The 14,719-nt window shown below is 38.3% G+C and overlaps 1 protein-coding gene across 1 annotated transcript in view; it reads right to left on the bottom strand.

Annotated features, from left to right (window-relative positions):
* Window positions 1-9,611: 9,611 nt before the first annotated feature.
* Window positions 9,612-14,719, bottom strand: part of NKD2 (NKD2, WNT signaling pathway inhibitor) — a 102,133-nt gene continuing 97,025 nt past the window's right edge. The window contains exon 10 of the mRNA XM_027869112.1: window positions 9,612-12,196. Coding sequence (XP_027724913.1) covers window positions 11,631-12,196 — 566 coding nt within the window. The 3' untranslated portion in view covers window positions 9,612-11,630. The remainder of the gene's footprint in view (window positions 12,197-14,719) is intronic.

Here is a 14,719-nt window from a genome sequence, read left to right on the forward strand (position 1 = left end):
GCTGGTGGGGGAGGGACAGACAAGATGGAAGAGTAGCACAAAGATTTACAGCTGAGCTTTACCTAACAAGTCTTCCAGACAGACCTAGAAAATGCACCTGATCAGGAAGTAATAACTAATAATAGCTAGCATTTATGTAGCTCTTTAAGGTTTGCAAAGCACTGTGCATGTTATCTTATTTGGTACTCACAACAACCCTGGAAACTAGGTGCTGTTATTATCCTTATTTTACAGATAAGGAAACTGAGACCAAGAGAAGTTATGTGATTTATCCAGGGTCACATAGCTACTTAGTGTCTGAGGCAGGATTTGAACCCAGGTCTTCCTGATTCCAAATCCAGTGCTCTATCTGCTGTGTCACCTAGCTGCTCAAAGAAAAAATAATAGTGAGTCATTTTCTCAGGCTAGGGTGGCAAAAAGAGACAGATAGAGAGGTCTGCAACCCTGGAGATAAGGTTTAGTGGTGTAACCCAAGCACCAAAGCCTCTTGGTAAGAAGCTGTCTCCTCATGGTGAAGATCAAGGTCTTGCATCTACATGAGTGGTGGAGAGGTGTTGGGTGAGAGCTGGAAAGAAGAGAAAATCGGGTTCTTTGGGTTCTTGAGTCTTTCCAGATTCTTCTGGCTTCTAGCTTCAAGAGAGAAGATGGATGACATCAATACAACTTCAAGTTCCTGAAGAGAGAAAAGACTCTGGGAAGAAGCTGATGTGAGAGAAGTTGGCAGTCTCCACTGTGTCCCTCTCTCCAGGAATCTACCCTCTTGGTAGAGATCTGCTTCTGTCTCTCTCTGTCTCTGTCTCTCTTTTTTTTCTCTGTCTCTCTCTTTTTCCCAATAAGAGAGATCCTTCACTCTGTATAGTCTGGTATATATTCTCAAATGTTTACTTTCTCTGATTTCAATTTTGCTCTTGACTTGGATAAAAGGGTTTCTTTGCTATTTGTTAGGTATGTATTCACTGTAGAACTGGCATTTGGTGGGAAGGGAGTCAAACCTTGGGTATAAAGCTTGAGGTTCTTCTTTTCCTGTTAAAAATAGAAATCAGGAAACTATATCCCCTAGACTTACAATATTTAAGTTAGCAGAGAGATATAATTCTAGTTTGGTACCTCCTCTCCCTGAAGAGAGCAGAGTATCCAGTCTTCTAGCTCTAACCTCCTGCTTCCCCTCCTTGCAAGAGTTAAAGAACGGTAGGGGTAGAAGATGAAAGAGATAACTATTTTTTGGCCTCCCTACAGGCCACACACAACACTCTCATGCTACATGTAGGGGATACCCTCCATATAGCCAGGCATAGCCATGTAGAACATTCCAACCCAGGGAGAGGCAGTGTACCAGGGCAAAAAGAGGCCTGAGATCCACCACAGAGGGGTTTGAGTGTGCAGTGAGCCGGAATAGTACCAACTGGCCCCTCTGCTACTATCCTGTTCTGGGTCACAGATCCAGGGTGGATTGAAAAGAGAACCTGCTTCTAGGAATTCCAATCTCCAACCTAGTCGAAAGTCTATAGCAGAATAACCAGGGCAGGGATCCCAGACTAAAGGTGATGCTGTAGTTCTGATGCTATGCACCAAGAGAATTTTCCAGCAGGCTAATAGTGGCTGAGTCCAGCAGTAGTCTACTGGAACTCCAAATGAGGTAAGCCCACAGGCATCTTGGTCAGACCAAAACCCAAGGCAAGAACTTGGCAAAGCTCAAACCAGGAACAAATTTGTCAGATCCTAGCAGATCCAGTTTGTCCTTGATCAGACCACTTTGGGAGTACTGAAAGCTTACAGGTCCCCACTGCCAACTGTCTTTGAGATCCAACACTCAATACTCTAAGAAAGCAGCTGCAAGACCCAGAAGACACAAGCTTAGTCCAGACATTCCCTTCTGAAGTGTACGGAACCTGGCCCTAACATAAGGCCTAAAGACAGGAAGTAGACTAGAAGAATGAGCAAACAAAAAAAGAATTCCACTATTAAAGACTACCTACTATGATGACAGAAACACTCAAGCCACAAATCCAGAGGAAGAAAATTACAAACATGTCCAAAACAAACTCCAAAACACCTACAAGCAAAGCCTCAAAGAAAAATACAGCTTGGACACAAGTTGAAATAGAATTCCTGGAAGAGATGAAGCAAGAGTTTTTAAAAAAGAATTAAAAATAAAATTTTTTAAATGAAATGAGAACACCAGAGGGGCGAAAAACTGGAAGAACAATTAAGAGCTATGAAAGAAAGAATTGGGAAGGAAATTAAAAGCATGGCACAGGAGATACAAAACTTTATCCAAGCAAATTCCCTGAAAATTAAAATGGAACAAATAGAAAATAATAACTTAATGAGACAACAAGAAATATTAAAACAAAGTCAAAGTATAATCTATGTACAGTGCTTTGTAAACTGTATAGCACTATATGAATGTTAGCTATTATTATATATGCCTGGCAGTGATATTGCTAGGTCATTGGATAGCCACATTTTAGTGACTTTTGGGGTATAGTTCTATATTGTTTTTCAGAATAACTGGACCAATTTACAACCCCCACTACAGTGCATTAGCATTCTTGTCCTTCCACAAAAACCTCTGACAATTGTAAATCCTGCCCCCCTGCCTTTTTTGCCATATTTGCCAATATTATGGATTTGATATGAAACTCAAAATTGTTTTAATTTGCATTTTTCTTATTATTGCTGATTTGGCACATTTTCTTATGATTGTTGATAACTTGATTTCTTCTCCTGAGAGCTGCCTATTCATATTCTTTGACCATTTGCTTACTGAGGTTTTACTAGGTTCTTATTCTTATATGATTGAATTAATTCTCTATATATCTTGGATATAACACTTTAAAAGGAGAAACTTGTAAAGATTTTTTTCTCCTTAATTAACTGTTTCCCTTCTTATTTTATCCACTTTTGTTTTTATTTGAGCAAAAGCTTTTCAGTTGTACATACTCAAAATTATCCATTTTTTTTATCTCTTGCCATCCTTTTTCTTTATTGTTTGGTCAAGAAATCTTTTCCTATCTATAATTGTAAAAAGATTTTTCCTTCTATTCTCCTCTAATTCATTCATGATATGATCCTTTAGATGTAGTTTATTATGGCATATGGCATGAGATAGTGATTTAATCCTAATTTCTGACAAAACTCCAGTTTTCCTAGTAGTTTTTGTCGAATAGTGAGTTCTTACCCCAGTAGTTGGAGTCTTTGGATTTATCAAACACTAGGTTCCTATGTGCATTTGCTTCTGAATCTTATGTTCCTAATCTATCCCATTGATCAAATTTTATATTTTTTTAACCATTACCAAAAAGTTTTTGATGGTTTCTGCTTTGTAGCATAGTTTGAGATCTGTTTCTGCTAGGCCTACTTTCTTCTCGCTTTTTTTCCATCATGATTTCCCTTGAGATTCTTGGTCTTTGTTCCTCCAGATGAATTTTATTATTTTTTTTCCAGCTCTCTAAAGCAACCCTTTGGTAATTTGATTGGTATGGCATTGAATAAGTAAATTAATTTAGGTCTCATTGTTAATTCTATTATATTGGCATGGTGCAACCATGAGCAATTAGTATCACTCCAATTATTTAGGTCTGTCTTTACTTCTGTAAGGAATTTTTTATAATTGTATTCATAGAATTTCCATATGTGTCTTGGTAGGTGGTCTCCCAAATATTTTATATATTCTGTAGTTATTTTAAATGGAGTTTCTTTTTCTATTACTTCCTGCTGAATTTTGTTGATAATATACAGAGAGGCTGATAATTTGTGTGGGTTTATTTATATCCTACTACTTTGATGAAGTTATTAATTATTTAAATTAATTTTTACTTGAATCAGGTAGGATTCTTTAAGTAGACCATCACATTATCTGTAAAACTGATAATTTTGTTTCCTTTTTACCTAGTCTTATTCCCTCAGGTACTTTTTTCTTGTCTTATTGCTATAACTTGTATTTCTAGTGCTCTATCAAATAATGCTTTTGACAATGGACATTCCTGCTTTATTCTTGATTTTATTAGAAAAGTCTCTAGCATTCCTCCATTCCATAAAGTATCTCTTGCTTTTTGATAGTACCATTTGTCATATTTAAAAGGTCTATTTATTTCTATGTTTTTTAAAAAATTAACTTATTTATTTTTAAGATTCATTTAAAAATATTTTTGAGTTCCAGGTTCTCTCCCTCCTATCCACCCCTCCCATACCTATTGAGAAGGCAAGCAATCAATTTTACATGGGAAATTATGCAAAACATATTTCCCTATTAGCCATGTCGAAAAAAAAAGGCAAGAAAAATAAAGAAAGTGAAAAAAGTATGCTTCAGTTTGCACTCAGAGTTTCATCAGTTCTCTCTTTGGAGGTGAATAGCATTTTTCATCATGAGTTCTTTGGAATTGTCTTGGATTATTGCATTGATTAGAGTAGCTAAGTCCTTCACAGTTGATCATTGTTATAATATTGCTGCTACTATGGAAAATTTATCCTAGTTCTGTTCACTTCAGTTTTCATCAGTTCATAAAAATCTTCCCAGGTTTTTCTAAAACTATCCCCCACATAATTTCTTATAGCACAATAGTATTCCAATCTTGTACCCCAATCATACACCACAATTTGGTCAACCTTTCCCAAATTGATGGGCATCTCCCCAATTTCCAGTTCTTTGCCACCACAAAAAGCTGCTATAAATATTTTTGTACATATTGGTCTTTTTTCCTTTTCTTTTATCTCTTTAGGATACAGTAGTGTATTGCTGAGTCAAAGGGTAGGTATAGTTTTATAACCCTTTGGATATAGTTCCACATTATCTCCAGAATGGTTAGATGAGCCCACTACTCCACCAATAGTGCATTAGTGTACCTATTTTTCCATATCCCTTCCAGCATTTGTCATTTTCCTTTTCTGCCATGTTAGCTCCTCAGAGTTTTTTTTTAAATGTGCATTTCTGTAATTACTCATGATTTAGAGCATTTTTTCATATGACTATTATAGCTTCTCATATCCTTTGACTATTTACTAATTGGGGAATGGCTCTTATTTTTAAAAATTTAGATCAGTTCTCTATGTATTTGAGAAATGAGGCTTTTATTAGAGAAAGAGAAACCTGCTGCATTTTAAAAAAATTTCTTTCTTTCCTTGTAATTTTGTCCACATTGGTTTTGTTTGTGCCAAAACTTTTTAATTTCATGTAATAAAAATTATCCATTTTACTTCCCTGATCCTTTTTATTTCTTATTTGGTTCTCTTATTCTTATTCTTATCCTCTTATGTTTTCCATAGATCTGTCAGGTAAATTTTTCCATGCTCCCGTAATTTACTTATGATATCATGTATCTAAATCATGTGGACATCCTTACTTCACCCCTGATCTTATTGGGAAGGCTTTTAGTTTATTTACATTTCAGATAATGCTTGCTCTTGGTTTTAAATGGATATTACTTATCATTTTAAGAAAGGCTCCATTTAGCCCTTTCCTTTCTAGTGTTATTAATAGGAATGGTTGTTGTTTTTTGTTAAAAGCTTTTTCTGTATCTATTGATATAATCATGATTTTTGTTGTTTTTGTTGTTAATATAGTTGATTATGCTTATGGTTTATACAATACTGAACTAGTCCTGCATTCCTGGTTTAAATCTCACCTAGTATATGATCTTTGTGATATATTGCTTTATTTGCCTTGCTATTCCTGTGTTTTAATATGGTTGTTTTAAATTAAAAAAAATTTTTTTTAAGGTTGGGTCTCCTTATCTTGCCCTGGCTAAAAAGTACAAGGACCACTCATAGATATGATCCCACTTTGACTGGCACGAGAACTTTGAGCTGCTCTGTTTCTGACTGGGGCTGGTTTGTCCCTTCTTAGGCAAACTGGTGGCCTCTGATCTTGAGGACTAGATACATTAAAGGATCACTGAAGGTCAGAACTCCTGAGGTCGAGATCCACAAACCTTAGCCTTCCCAGTATATGGGATTGAAGACATGTAGTACCACACGAGGCACGTTAAAATTGTTGTTTATTTGTTTGTTTTTTGTTTTTAACAGAAATTGCTGCCAAATCTTGTTGAAAGCTTATTCTATATCTATTGGCATGATCTTGATTTGAGAAAAGATCAACTCACTGAAGCAAGAAGGAATAAAGTGTCGAGAGAAGAGCTCCTCTGAATGACTTAGATCATGGGGCAGGGTCAAGCGAGTATAGAATGTCACGGGTGGCTGTTTGACTGGAATGGAGAGTATGAAACAAGTTGTGATTATTAATAAGGGAAGTCTGCTAAGAAAGGGAGAATTGGAGCAGGTCCCAACTGTACTTTTAACATAATAACAACAAAGCTAGCAATTATATAGCATTTTAAGGTTTGCAGAGCACTTGTACATATGGTATCTCATTTGATTCTCTTAACAACTGTGGGAGGTAGGAACAATTATTATCCCCATTTTACAGGTGAAGAAACCGATCTCAAAAGAAGTTAAGTGACTTGTCTGGGGTCATACAGCAAGTGGGTGTCCTAGGGAGGATTTAAACTCAAGTCTTCCTGACTCTAGGTCCCAACCAGGAGCCATTGCAAAGTTCTGATAAGGAGAATCATACGTCCAAAATTACATTTAACTAAGATAATCCCTGTGGTCTTGAGTAGGTCAGACTGCAGAAGAAGTTAAAGAGGGTAGTAAGGCTTTTGCAATGGCCCAGCTAGGCATTTGTTGGCCACCAGTCAATAACATTTATTGAGTGTTCACCACATGCAGAGTACTATAACTAGGTATTATGGGAACAAAAGGCAAAAATCGACCCTACTGACATCCTGGAGTTTACAATGTGAAGTCCCTGGTCTAGGGCCCTGGATGTGGGAATGATGAGCGTCACATTTAAAGAAATGGCACAAAATTTTTAGAATTCTAGTAACAGAGTGATTGTGTGGCATAGGGAGAGAATTACTGAAGGAGGTAGCAAGTTTTTTTGCACATAGGGAGACAGAGGCAAAATGCTGTAGACAGGAAGGAGGCTTAAAAATAGAGATGGGTTAAACAGGAGAATATGGGTTTGTTCCTTAAATGTAGTTTTAGATGGTAACAGCCTAGAGATACATTGCAGACAGAGAAGATGGAATATAGTGCTGGAGAGATATTGTCAAGGATTATTGTGAGAATCATTCACCTATAAGAGGTAACTGAAACCGAGCATGCAGTTGAGCTCTCTGGAATGGGTGGTGTGGGATAGAAGCATTGAAATTCCTGATATTGGGACAATTAGTGGTAATGGGGAAGAAAGGAAGAGAACAGACCCAGATCTTTGTGGTCAGAGAAGTGGTGGAAAATAATACATTTTAGCCAATCTGGTAAGTGTAAAATGATATCTCAAGGTTGTTTTAATCTGCATTTCTCTAATCAATAATAATTTAGAATGTTTTTATATGACTATAAATTGTTTTGATTCCTTCATTGGAAAACTGCCTATTAATATCCTTGCATGTACATTCATCTTTTGTATTCTGAAAATGCTTGTTTTATTCCATAAGTTAGAAATAAAATAAAAATGAAAATTATAATAATTCCAATACTGAGACTAGAAGGAGTTTTAAGGAAGAGAGGATGTTCAGTCTTGTCAGAAGCAATGGACAGATCCTGGTATATTCAATCTTGTCAGAAGGAGGTCACTGCAGACCTCAGCAAGAGAAGTTTCTGTTGGATTCTAGTTGTGAAGCCAGACTTATTTTGGTTGAAATGCACGGGCCTGTGTGGGTTCATGAGGGCAAGAAGGGGAGTTTTTCAGAAGAAAATTACAATGTGGCTGGGCTTCCCTCTAAGAAACCCCAATATACAAAAACCTCGGTTTACAAAACAACTCAATGAGGTGCTAGTATGAACATTTTAAAAAGGTTTTCTTTTACCTTAGCAAACAATTCATAAAAATTTGACTTACCAGATTTGGTTCATACACAGGATGAAGTTGCTTCTACAGAACAAGGTGTATCAAGACAAGATAGTCTTGGACTAGATCTATGATTTTATTGTTATAAGGCACTCTCGATAAGGAAACTCCCTCCAGTGATGTTGACTGGCAACTGCTCTACTAATTATATAGTCTTAAAGAGTTGTTAAGGGCGCTGAGGGATTAAATGGCTTGTCCAAAGACAGAAATGGGACTTGAGCTCAGAGCTCTTCCTTCAATTCGCTAAACCGCCATAGGGTATCTTTCATATTGTACCGAATGAGCCAAAATCCAGAGAGGTAGTGAGTATCCTATCCTGACTCTGCAGTAATTATCTTCCATAATATTATTTGGAATGTTTTTCTATGTGGGATTCCTGCCTACCAGCTCTCTTATCGAAGGCTTTGTCCTGATTGTTTCTTTTTAACTGATATAACCATTCTTCTCTGATATACATTCTCCAGCGCCCCCACTTGGAGTTCACAGGTCTCTAGCTGATTTGTGGCAGCTCTGAACAGGCTGCTGTTGGAGACTCCATATAGGAGGGGTGTTCTTCCAGCTGCCTGATCCAAGCTTCCAGTTTTCAAAGGGAAGTGGGGGGGGTGGAGAGAGGAAAGAAGGGAATGCAGGAATGATATCCAGCTGGCTGTTGACTTCCCAGACTTCCTCACCAACGCAGTACTCGCTCAGCTCTTGGTTTTGACCTGACAGTATTTCATTGCTTTCATCATTGAAGGAAGGAGTATTTCAAAGTCATTTCAAACAAGGATCTGAATTCAAATAACTCAAAGTCTAAATTCAGAGGGGCCTCGGAGAAACATCATCTCCTCTCCACACTCCCCCGTCCTTGTCAGTGAGCTGACAGGTTCAATACAGTACAGCTCAGTCTTAAGACTGTAATATTATGCTCGAGACCCTTATACAACACTCAATAAATCTGCTGGAACTAAATAAATAATGAATTTATTTAAGTCCATGTACAAATGAAATCCAATACAGCTATTACAAAGCATTTTTTTTTTTTGCAAAAAAATATCCATACAGTGATGTGAGCTACTTTGTTACACTAGGATTTTATTGGAAGAATACTGTCCAAAACACTTAGTGGCACACACGCATTCACAGAGATTCCATGCAAACGGAATGTGAAAAAGGGCACCTCTGGCCCCCTGTAGTCTCTCTCCTCCTGCATAGTGGCTTTTTGCCTTGACACATTTAGAGAGCTAAGAAAAAAGGACGTTTGGGGATTGAATGAGCCAGATAATTCCCTCAGTTCTCCACTTCCCTTTCTGTGTGAGTCAATTATGGCCTCAGATTGTGGGAGGGGAAACCAATTACTTTTCATATTGGACACAATTGTAAAAACCTATTAAATGGGAGCAGAAGAGGAATAAGTGCCTAGAAGAAAGAAGGGACTTACTTTGCTCCAACAACCAAACTTATATTTACAAAAAGCCCAAATTCTCATTTACAACTTGGTCTCTATAACTTGAGGCAATGGTATAGAACTTGTTCCCTCTATCATTAATCTACTTTAGAATTCAGTTTTTCTTTGAGAGCAGCATAATGGAAAAGATATATCTTTATCCATAAATATGGAGTCATGTGTGTATGTATATATATATTAATTTTCTTTTTTATATAAATGTATATATACAGATAGATATGCTCTCTATATAGCAAGTGCATATATACTGTGTGCATATCTATATATCTATAATCATACATTGACATAGATATATATGGACTGTATATATGAGGAAAAGCTTGCTTTTAAAGTAGTGTATAATATTATAAAGACACATACTTTATTATGACATTTGAAAAAATCCAATGTAATGTTGCTTATTGTTATACCAGTACAATGTTAAGAAAGCAAATACATTGTCAGATATACAAATTCACAAATTACAAAAAAAACAAACAAACCCAAACAACACATCTCTTACCTTTCCACTAGTGTATCTCCTGCACTTCCCCACCCTAACCAGAACCACGAGTCTCAATTGCTTACCTTATACTACAGAACACTAAAATTCATTCAAGGTACTACCCAACTCTTGGGGAATGCATCCCAAATGTTTAGTCCTTTTTCTAATTGAAAAAGGTGACCTAATGTTAAGAAGATAGCTTTGGTGGGGATATGGGAGTTAAAAGTGTCCATTTTCTCAACTCAGAGGGCAGTTGTGCCATAGTTACAATAATACTTCCAATTAATATCATGCCATTCCCTACTCTTCACATGACCGATTCACAATAAAACCCATACACTCTCCTTCCGCTGTGGGAGATGCCCATTTTAGAGGTCAGGAAACTGAGGCACAAAGAAATGGAGCTCAAGGTCCTAGAACCAGGACCAGAATCCTGCCTTCAATCCACTGATCCTACCTCCTTCTGCTCCCTTCCACCTCCAATACTACCCACTTTTCCACTATGATTCCACTTAGTTGTTGGCTGTACCCCAAGTGAAGAGGATTCCTTTTCCTTAGTTTACTCGAGGGGTATCATTGCTTTAGTGAAATGGTAGCAATCAACCATGTTTACCTTTCTCCACTCTTTCCTTTTTCCCTTGGATCTAACATTCCTTTGAGTAGAGTTAGGAAGTTGGAAGGGACTTAAAAGATAACTTAGAATAACCTCTTTACAGATGAGGAAACTGAGGTCCAGAGGGGTCACGATTTGACCACGATAACACCACCAGCCTGTGGCTAGAGCCAGCATTAGAACTGAGGTCCCATCAATGTCTCTCTAGTTCACTGCTCTTTCCACTGGGTCACGTGACTCACATCTGGGTCTCAGGCAGGAAGTCACCTAAGTTTCCTTTCCCAGAAACAGCAACAACACTCAGACCAATAGCAAACACTCAGCACCATGCTACTTACTGCCTTTCCCTCACTATGGTCAGTGCTTCACACCACATATAAAAAGGAACCACCCCCAATTCTGCAGACCATGAAAATGCTGTTAGTCAAACCGCCATCATGATCTAATAACAAATAAATTATTTTAAAGGTTACAATGCATTACATTCACTCTGGACATACACGACCTATGCTCAAAGGTTAGCTACCAATCATCTGACAACTTTCCAGAAAATGGTTGGAAGCACCAATAGAAATAACCAACAAAGTTGTGAGAAAAATATCTTAAGATCATCTGAGTAGAGGTTATTATTAATATTTTTTTTTTACCAAAAAGAAGGCCTCATCTTGGAATTATAAACATAAGCTGATATAAATTTATCTTTCTACAAATATATATATGGTTTTTATGGAGTACATAAAACAGCATTCTAACTGAGAGGTGGCAGTGGCCTCAAAAGCGTTCATTAAGAACATTATGAGACTACAGTATTTTTTTTAAAAGACCTCTCTGTAGAGCATCATGGCACAACTTTGGAGCTGCACCCACACCTGAGAACTAGAGCTAAATATTTAATAGAAAAGAAAATAATATTCTTTATGCAAATCTGTAAGGTGGGGTTTTTTTTAAGTGAAAAGCAATTATAAATTCAGCAATTTCTTTTGCATGGATATGCCAACACTTCATTTCAGAAGAAAAGATGACCCCAAATGCTATAATTAGTAAACAGATGAATACACTCTCCCCTTTCCCTTCTGACCCAGTCCCTGCTGCCCCCTTCCCTTTCTCCAGTCCTAAACTCCATTGTTGGAGACACAGTTCACTGGGATTGCCTCCTGACTGAAGGTCAGCTCCTCCCTCAGGACTGGTGATAGTGATGATAGTGGTGATGGTGGTGATGTTCGTGGTGGTGGTGATGCTCATGTCTCTGAATGACCGGAATGACGTAGCCCTCGTTGGTTAAGACAGGGGGTAAATCCCGGATCACCTCATGCTCCAAGACAGCGGGCTGGGAGTGAGTGGCTTTCAGTGGGGAGTGAGCATCCTTGGCCTTCTGCCGGTACTTCTTGTGAGGGTGCGGCTGTTGCTGGAGATGGTACACATCCTGAGCTGCTGGGGAGGGTGTGGCTGGCAGGTAGTAGTTAAATGCTTTCCCTGGCTTCCCACTCCCGTTGCCACCTGTCATGGCTGGCATTTTGCCAGAACCCTTGGGCGATTTCAGGAACTGCTTCTCTTGGCCTTTTAACCTTTGTTGCATCTCCAAGACCCTCGGGCTGGGTTCAGCGGCCGGGATAGAATAATCAGCGAGCACCTGCGACCTCCGGTGATGCACCATGTGGGCCTCGGACTCCTGGGAACGTGACCTGTTTTGGGAATGGGAGGGTTTGCCGTGGTGTTCTTGTTTGGGTTGTGCTGGAGGGGAACCTGCAAATAGAAGGGGAGAGAGGGTTAGGGCCTTTCTCCTAAGCCCCCTCTATGTGGGACTATGAATATGCATATAGCCAGTGCTGAGCACAGTGCTTGGCACATAGTAGGTGCTTAATAAATGTTTATTGATTGATGTACTCTTTGTCATCTTGTATACTTTAAATGCATTTATATATTTCAAGCTGAAGAGCCCTCAGAGCCCACCTAATCCAAATATCTCATTTTTTAGGCAACTAGGAGGCACAGTGGATAGAGCACTGGACCTGGAGTCAGGAAGGCCCAAGTTCAAATCCTGCCTTAGAAATTATTAACTATGTGACTTAACCTGTTTGCATCAGTGTCCCCATCTGTAAAATGGGGACAATAATAGCACCACCTCCTAGGATTAGGATACTGGTTACAGATAAAATAATATTTGAAAAGTGCTTTGTAAACCTTAAGGTACTGTATAAATGCTAGCTATTATTATTCAGATTAGGAAACTGAGGCCCAGGGATATTTAATGCTTTTCGTAGGTTCTCTGACTCCAAATGCAGCATTCCCCTGCACCATGACACTGTATCAAAGGTAGATTTTGAAAAGCCTGGAATTGACTCCTTACATACATAAACTGTGGAAGTACTTAAGAAAAATTGCTTTGAAAATGGTTTTGAGTATCTGTGTCTGCCATTAGAGGTCTTAAATACAGATTCTGTCTTGAGTAATACAGGAAAGAATCCTTTCAAGCTAGACAATTCAATATTAGGCATAAGTTTATCCATTTTTAAGAATTGCCTTCAAACGTCCTTATTTTTTTTTGTCTGAACCTGTGAACTCATCAGTATAGAAAACTCTTGGTGAAGAATTCCCCTCCATCAATGCAGATCAGCAACTACTCTACAATTTATAGCCTTAGAAAGTTTCCTGACAGTAATAAAAGGTTAAGTGACTGACCCAGGGTCACCCAGACAGTGGTATCAGAGATGGGTCTTGAATCTAGGGCATCCTGACTCTCAGGTTGTTCCTCTACTTTCTATGCTGCCTCTTGAATGTCCTTCAAACATCTTAAATAAAAGTCAATTTAAAATGATTTGGTACAATTTTACAAAGCAAGTATCATTCCTTTCTAAAGTGTTCATTTGGTGTTTTCCCCTCTCTATGAACAAGCCCCACTGTTGATGGAAGAGGTATCTGGTAGGAAATACCCCTTAAGTAATGCATTCATCTGACCTATTGTTAGAAAAACAGGATAGATCAGTTAAACTGCTGGTACTTCCCGAAGAGGGGAAAAAACTTTCAAGTTCAGTTTGGATTTAGAAGTCATTAGGTGTTTTTGGATGTTATGCCTCAATGTTTTGCTAATCCCCTGGGTCAGGATATTTCAAGAACATTCTATAATAGTGTTTCCACTCCATGCTATTTAGGTTAAAACAGTCCGCCTCTGCTTTTTCCCTTTTGCTTTTCTTAGGTCTTTAGAGACTAACAAAATGTAGCAGAAAAGACTGGGAAGAGGCCATTAAGAACAAAGCAAGAAGCCTTTTGCTAGAAGCTCCCTTTCAACATGTTAGAATAGAACACATTGGTTCAAGGAACAGGTCATGATGAAAATGTTTTGTAACCCAGTGTCAGGTTGTGTATTAACAAATGACCACCCACATCTGTGTTAGTTATTTCCTACCCTAAATGTTCACTTGAATTATATGATAATAATGATACATGGCATTTATAGAGCATTCATTATTATCCCCACTTTACAGATTAAGCAACTGAGGCCGAGGGGGGTTCAGTGGGGCCCCACAACTAGTATCTAAAATAGGATTTGAACACAGCAAGATTTAAACATAGGTCTTCCTGATGCCAAGTATAGCAGGCTATCTGCCATCCACATAGCAGCCTATGCTGCAGCTATGTATACAGGGCCCAAATAAATAACAGAATCCTCTACTTCTCCCTAAAGGAAGGGCGAAGCAGTACAATATCTTTATCAATGGGAGCATATTGACTGGTGCTTAGTCACCCATCACTATAGATGATCTTTACAATGGCTGATTGACTATTTTTCAGGCCTGATGTATAGGGGATTTGTTCAGGTACTAGGTGTATTAGATGCCTGTGAGGTCCCTTTTAGACTCTGAGTTTCTGTGATAATTTGTTGATATGAAAATCTGGGAGAATCTAGAAATTCCATGGGATCTTTCCTTCTACCTATTTGATAATATTATTATTTGACAAATAAGCAACAGATTGCCTTATAAGCTGAGATGGAAAGATGCTATTGGCCTTTTCCCACAGGGTACCCCATGGAGAAACATCCTGCTACACTGAGAGTTGTTGGTATATGAACATATGCTTTATCATAGGTAGATAATTTTATATTACATGTAGTCATGTGGAGGCAGCTAGATGGCTCAGGGGATTTGGTGCTGGGCCTGGATTCAGGAAGACTTCAGGTCAAGACCAGCCTCAGACACTTACTATCTGTGTGACCTTGGGTAAGTCACTTAACCTCTGTTTGCCTAGGAGGTAGCTAGGTGGTTCAGT

This window comes from Vombatus ursinus, unplaced genomic scaffold (genome assembly GCF_900497805.2).
Source record: "Vombatus ursinus unplaced genomic scaffold, bare-nosed wombat genome assembly UNPS02014791.1, whole genome shotgun sequence".
NCBI classification, from domain to species: Eukaryota; Metazoa; Chordata; class Mammalia; order Diprotodontia; family Vombatidae; genus Vombatus; species Vombatus ursinus.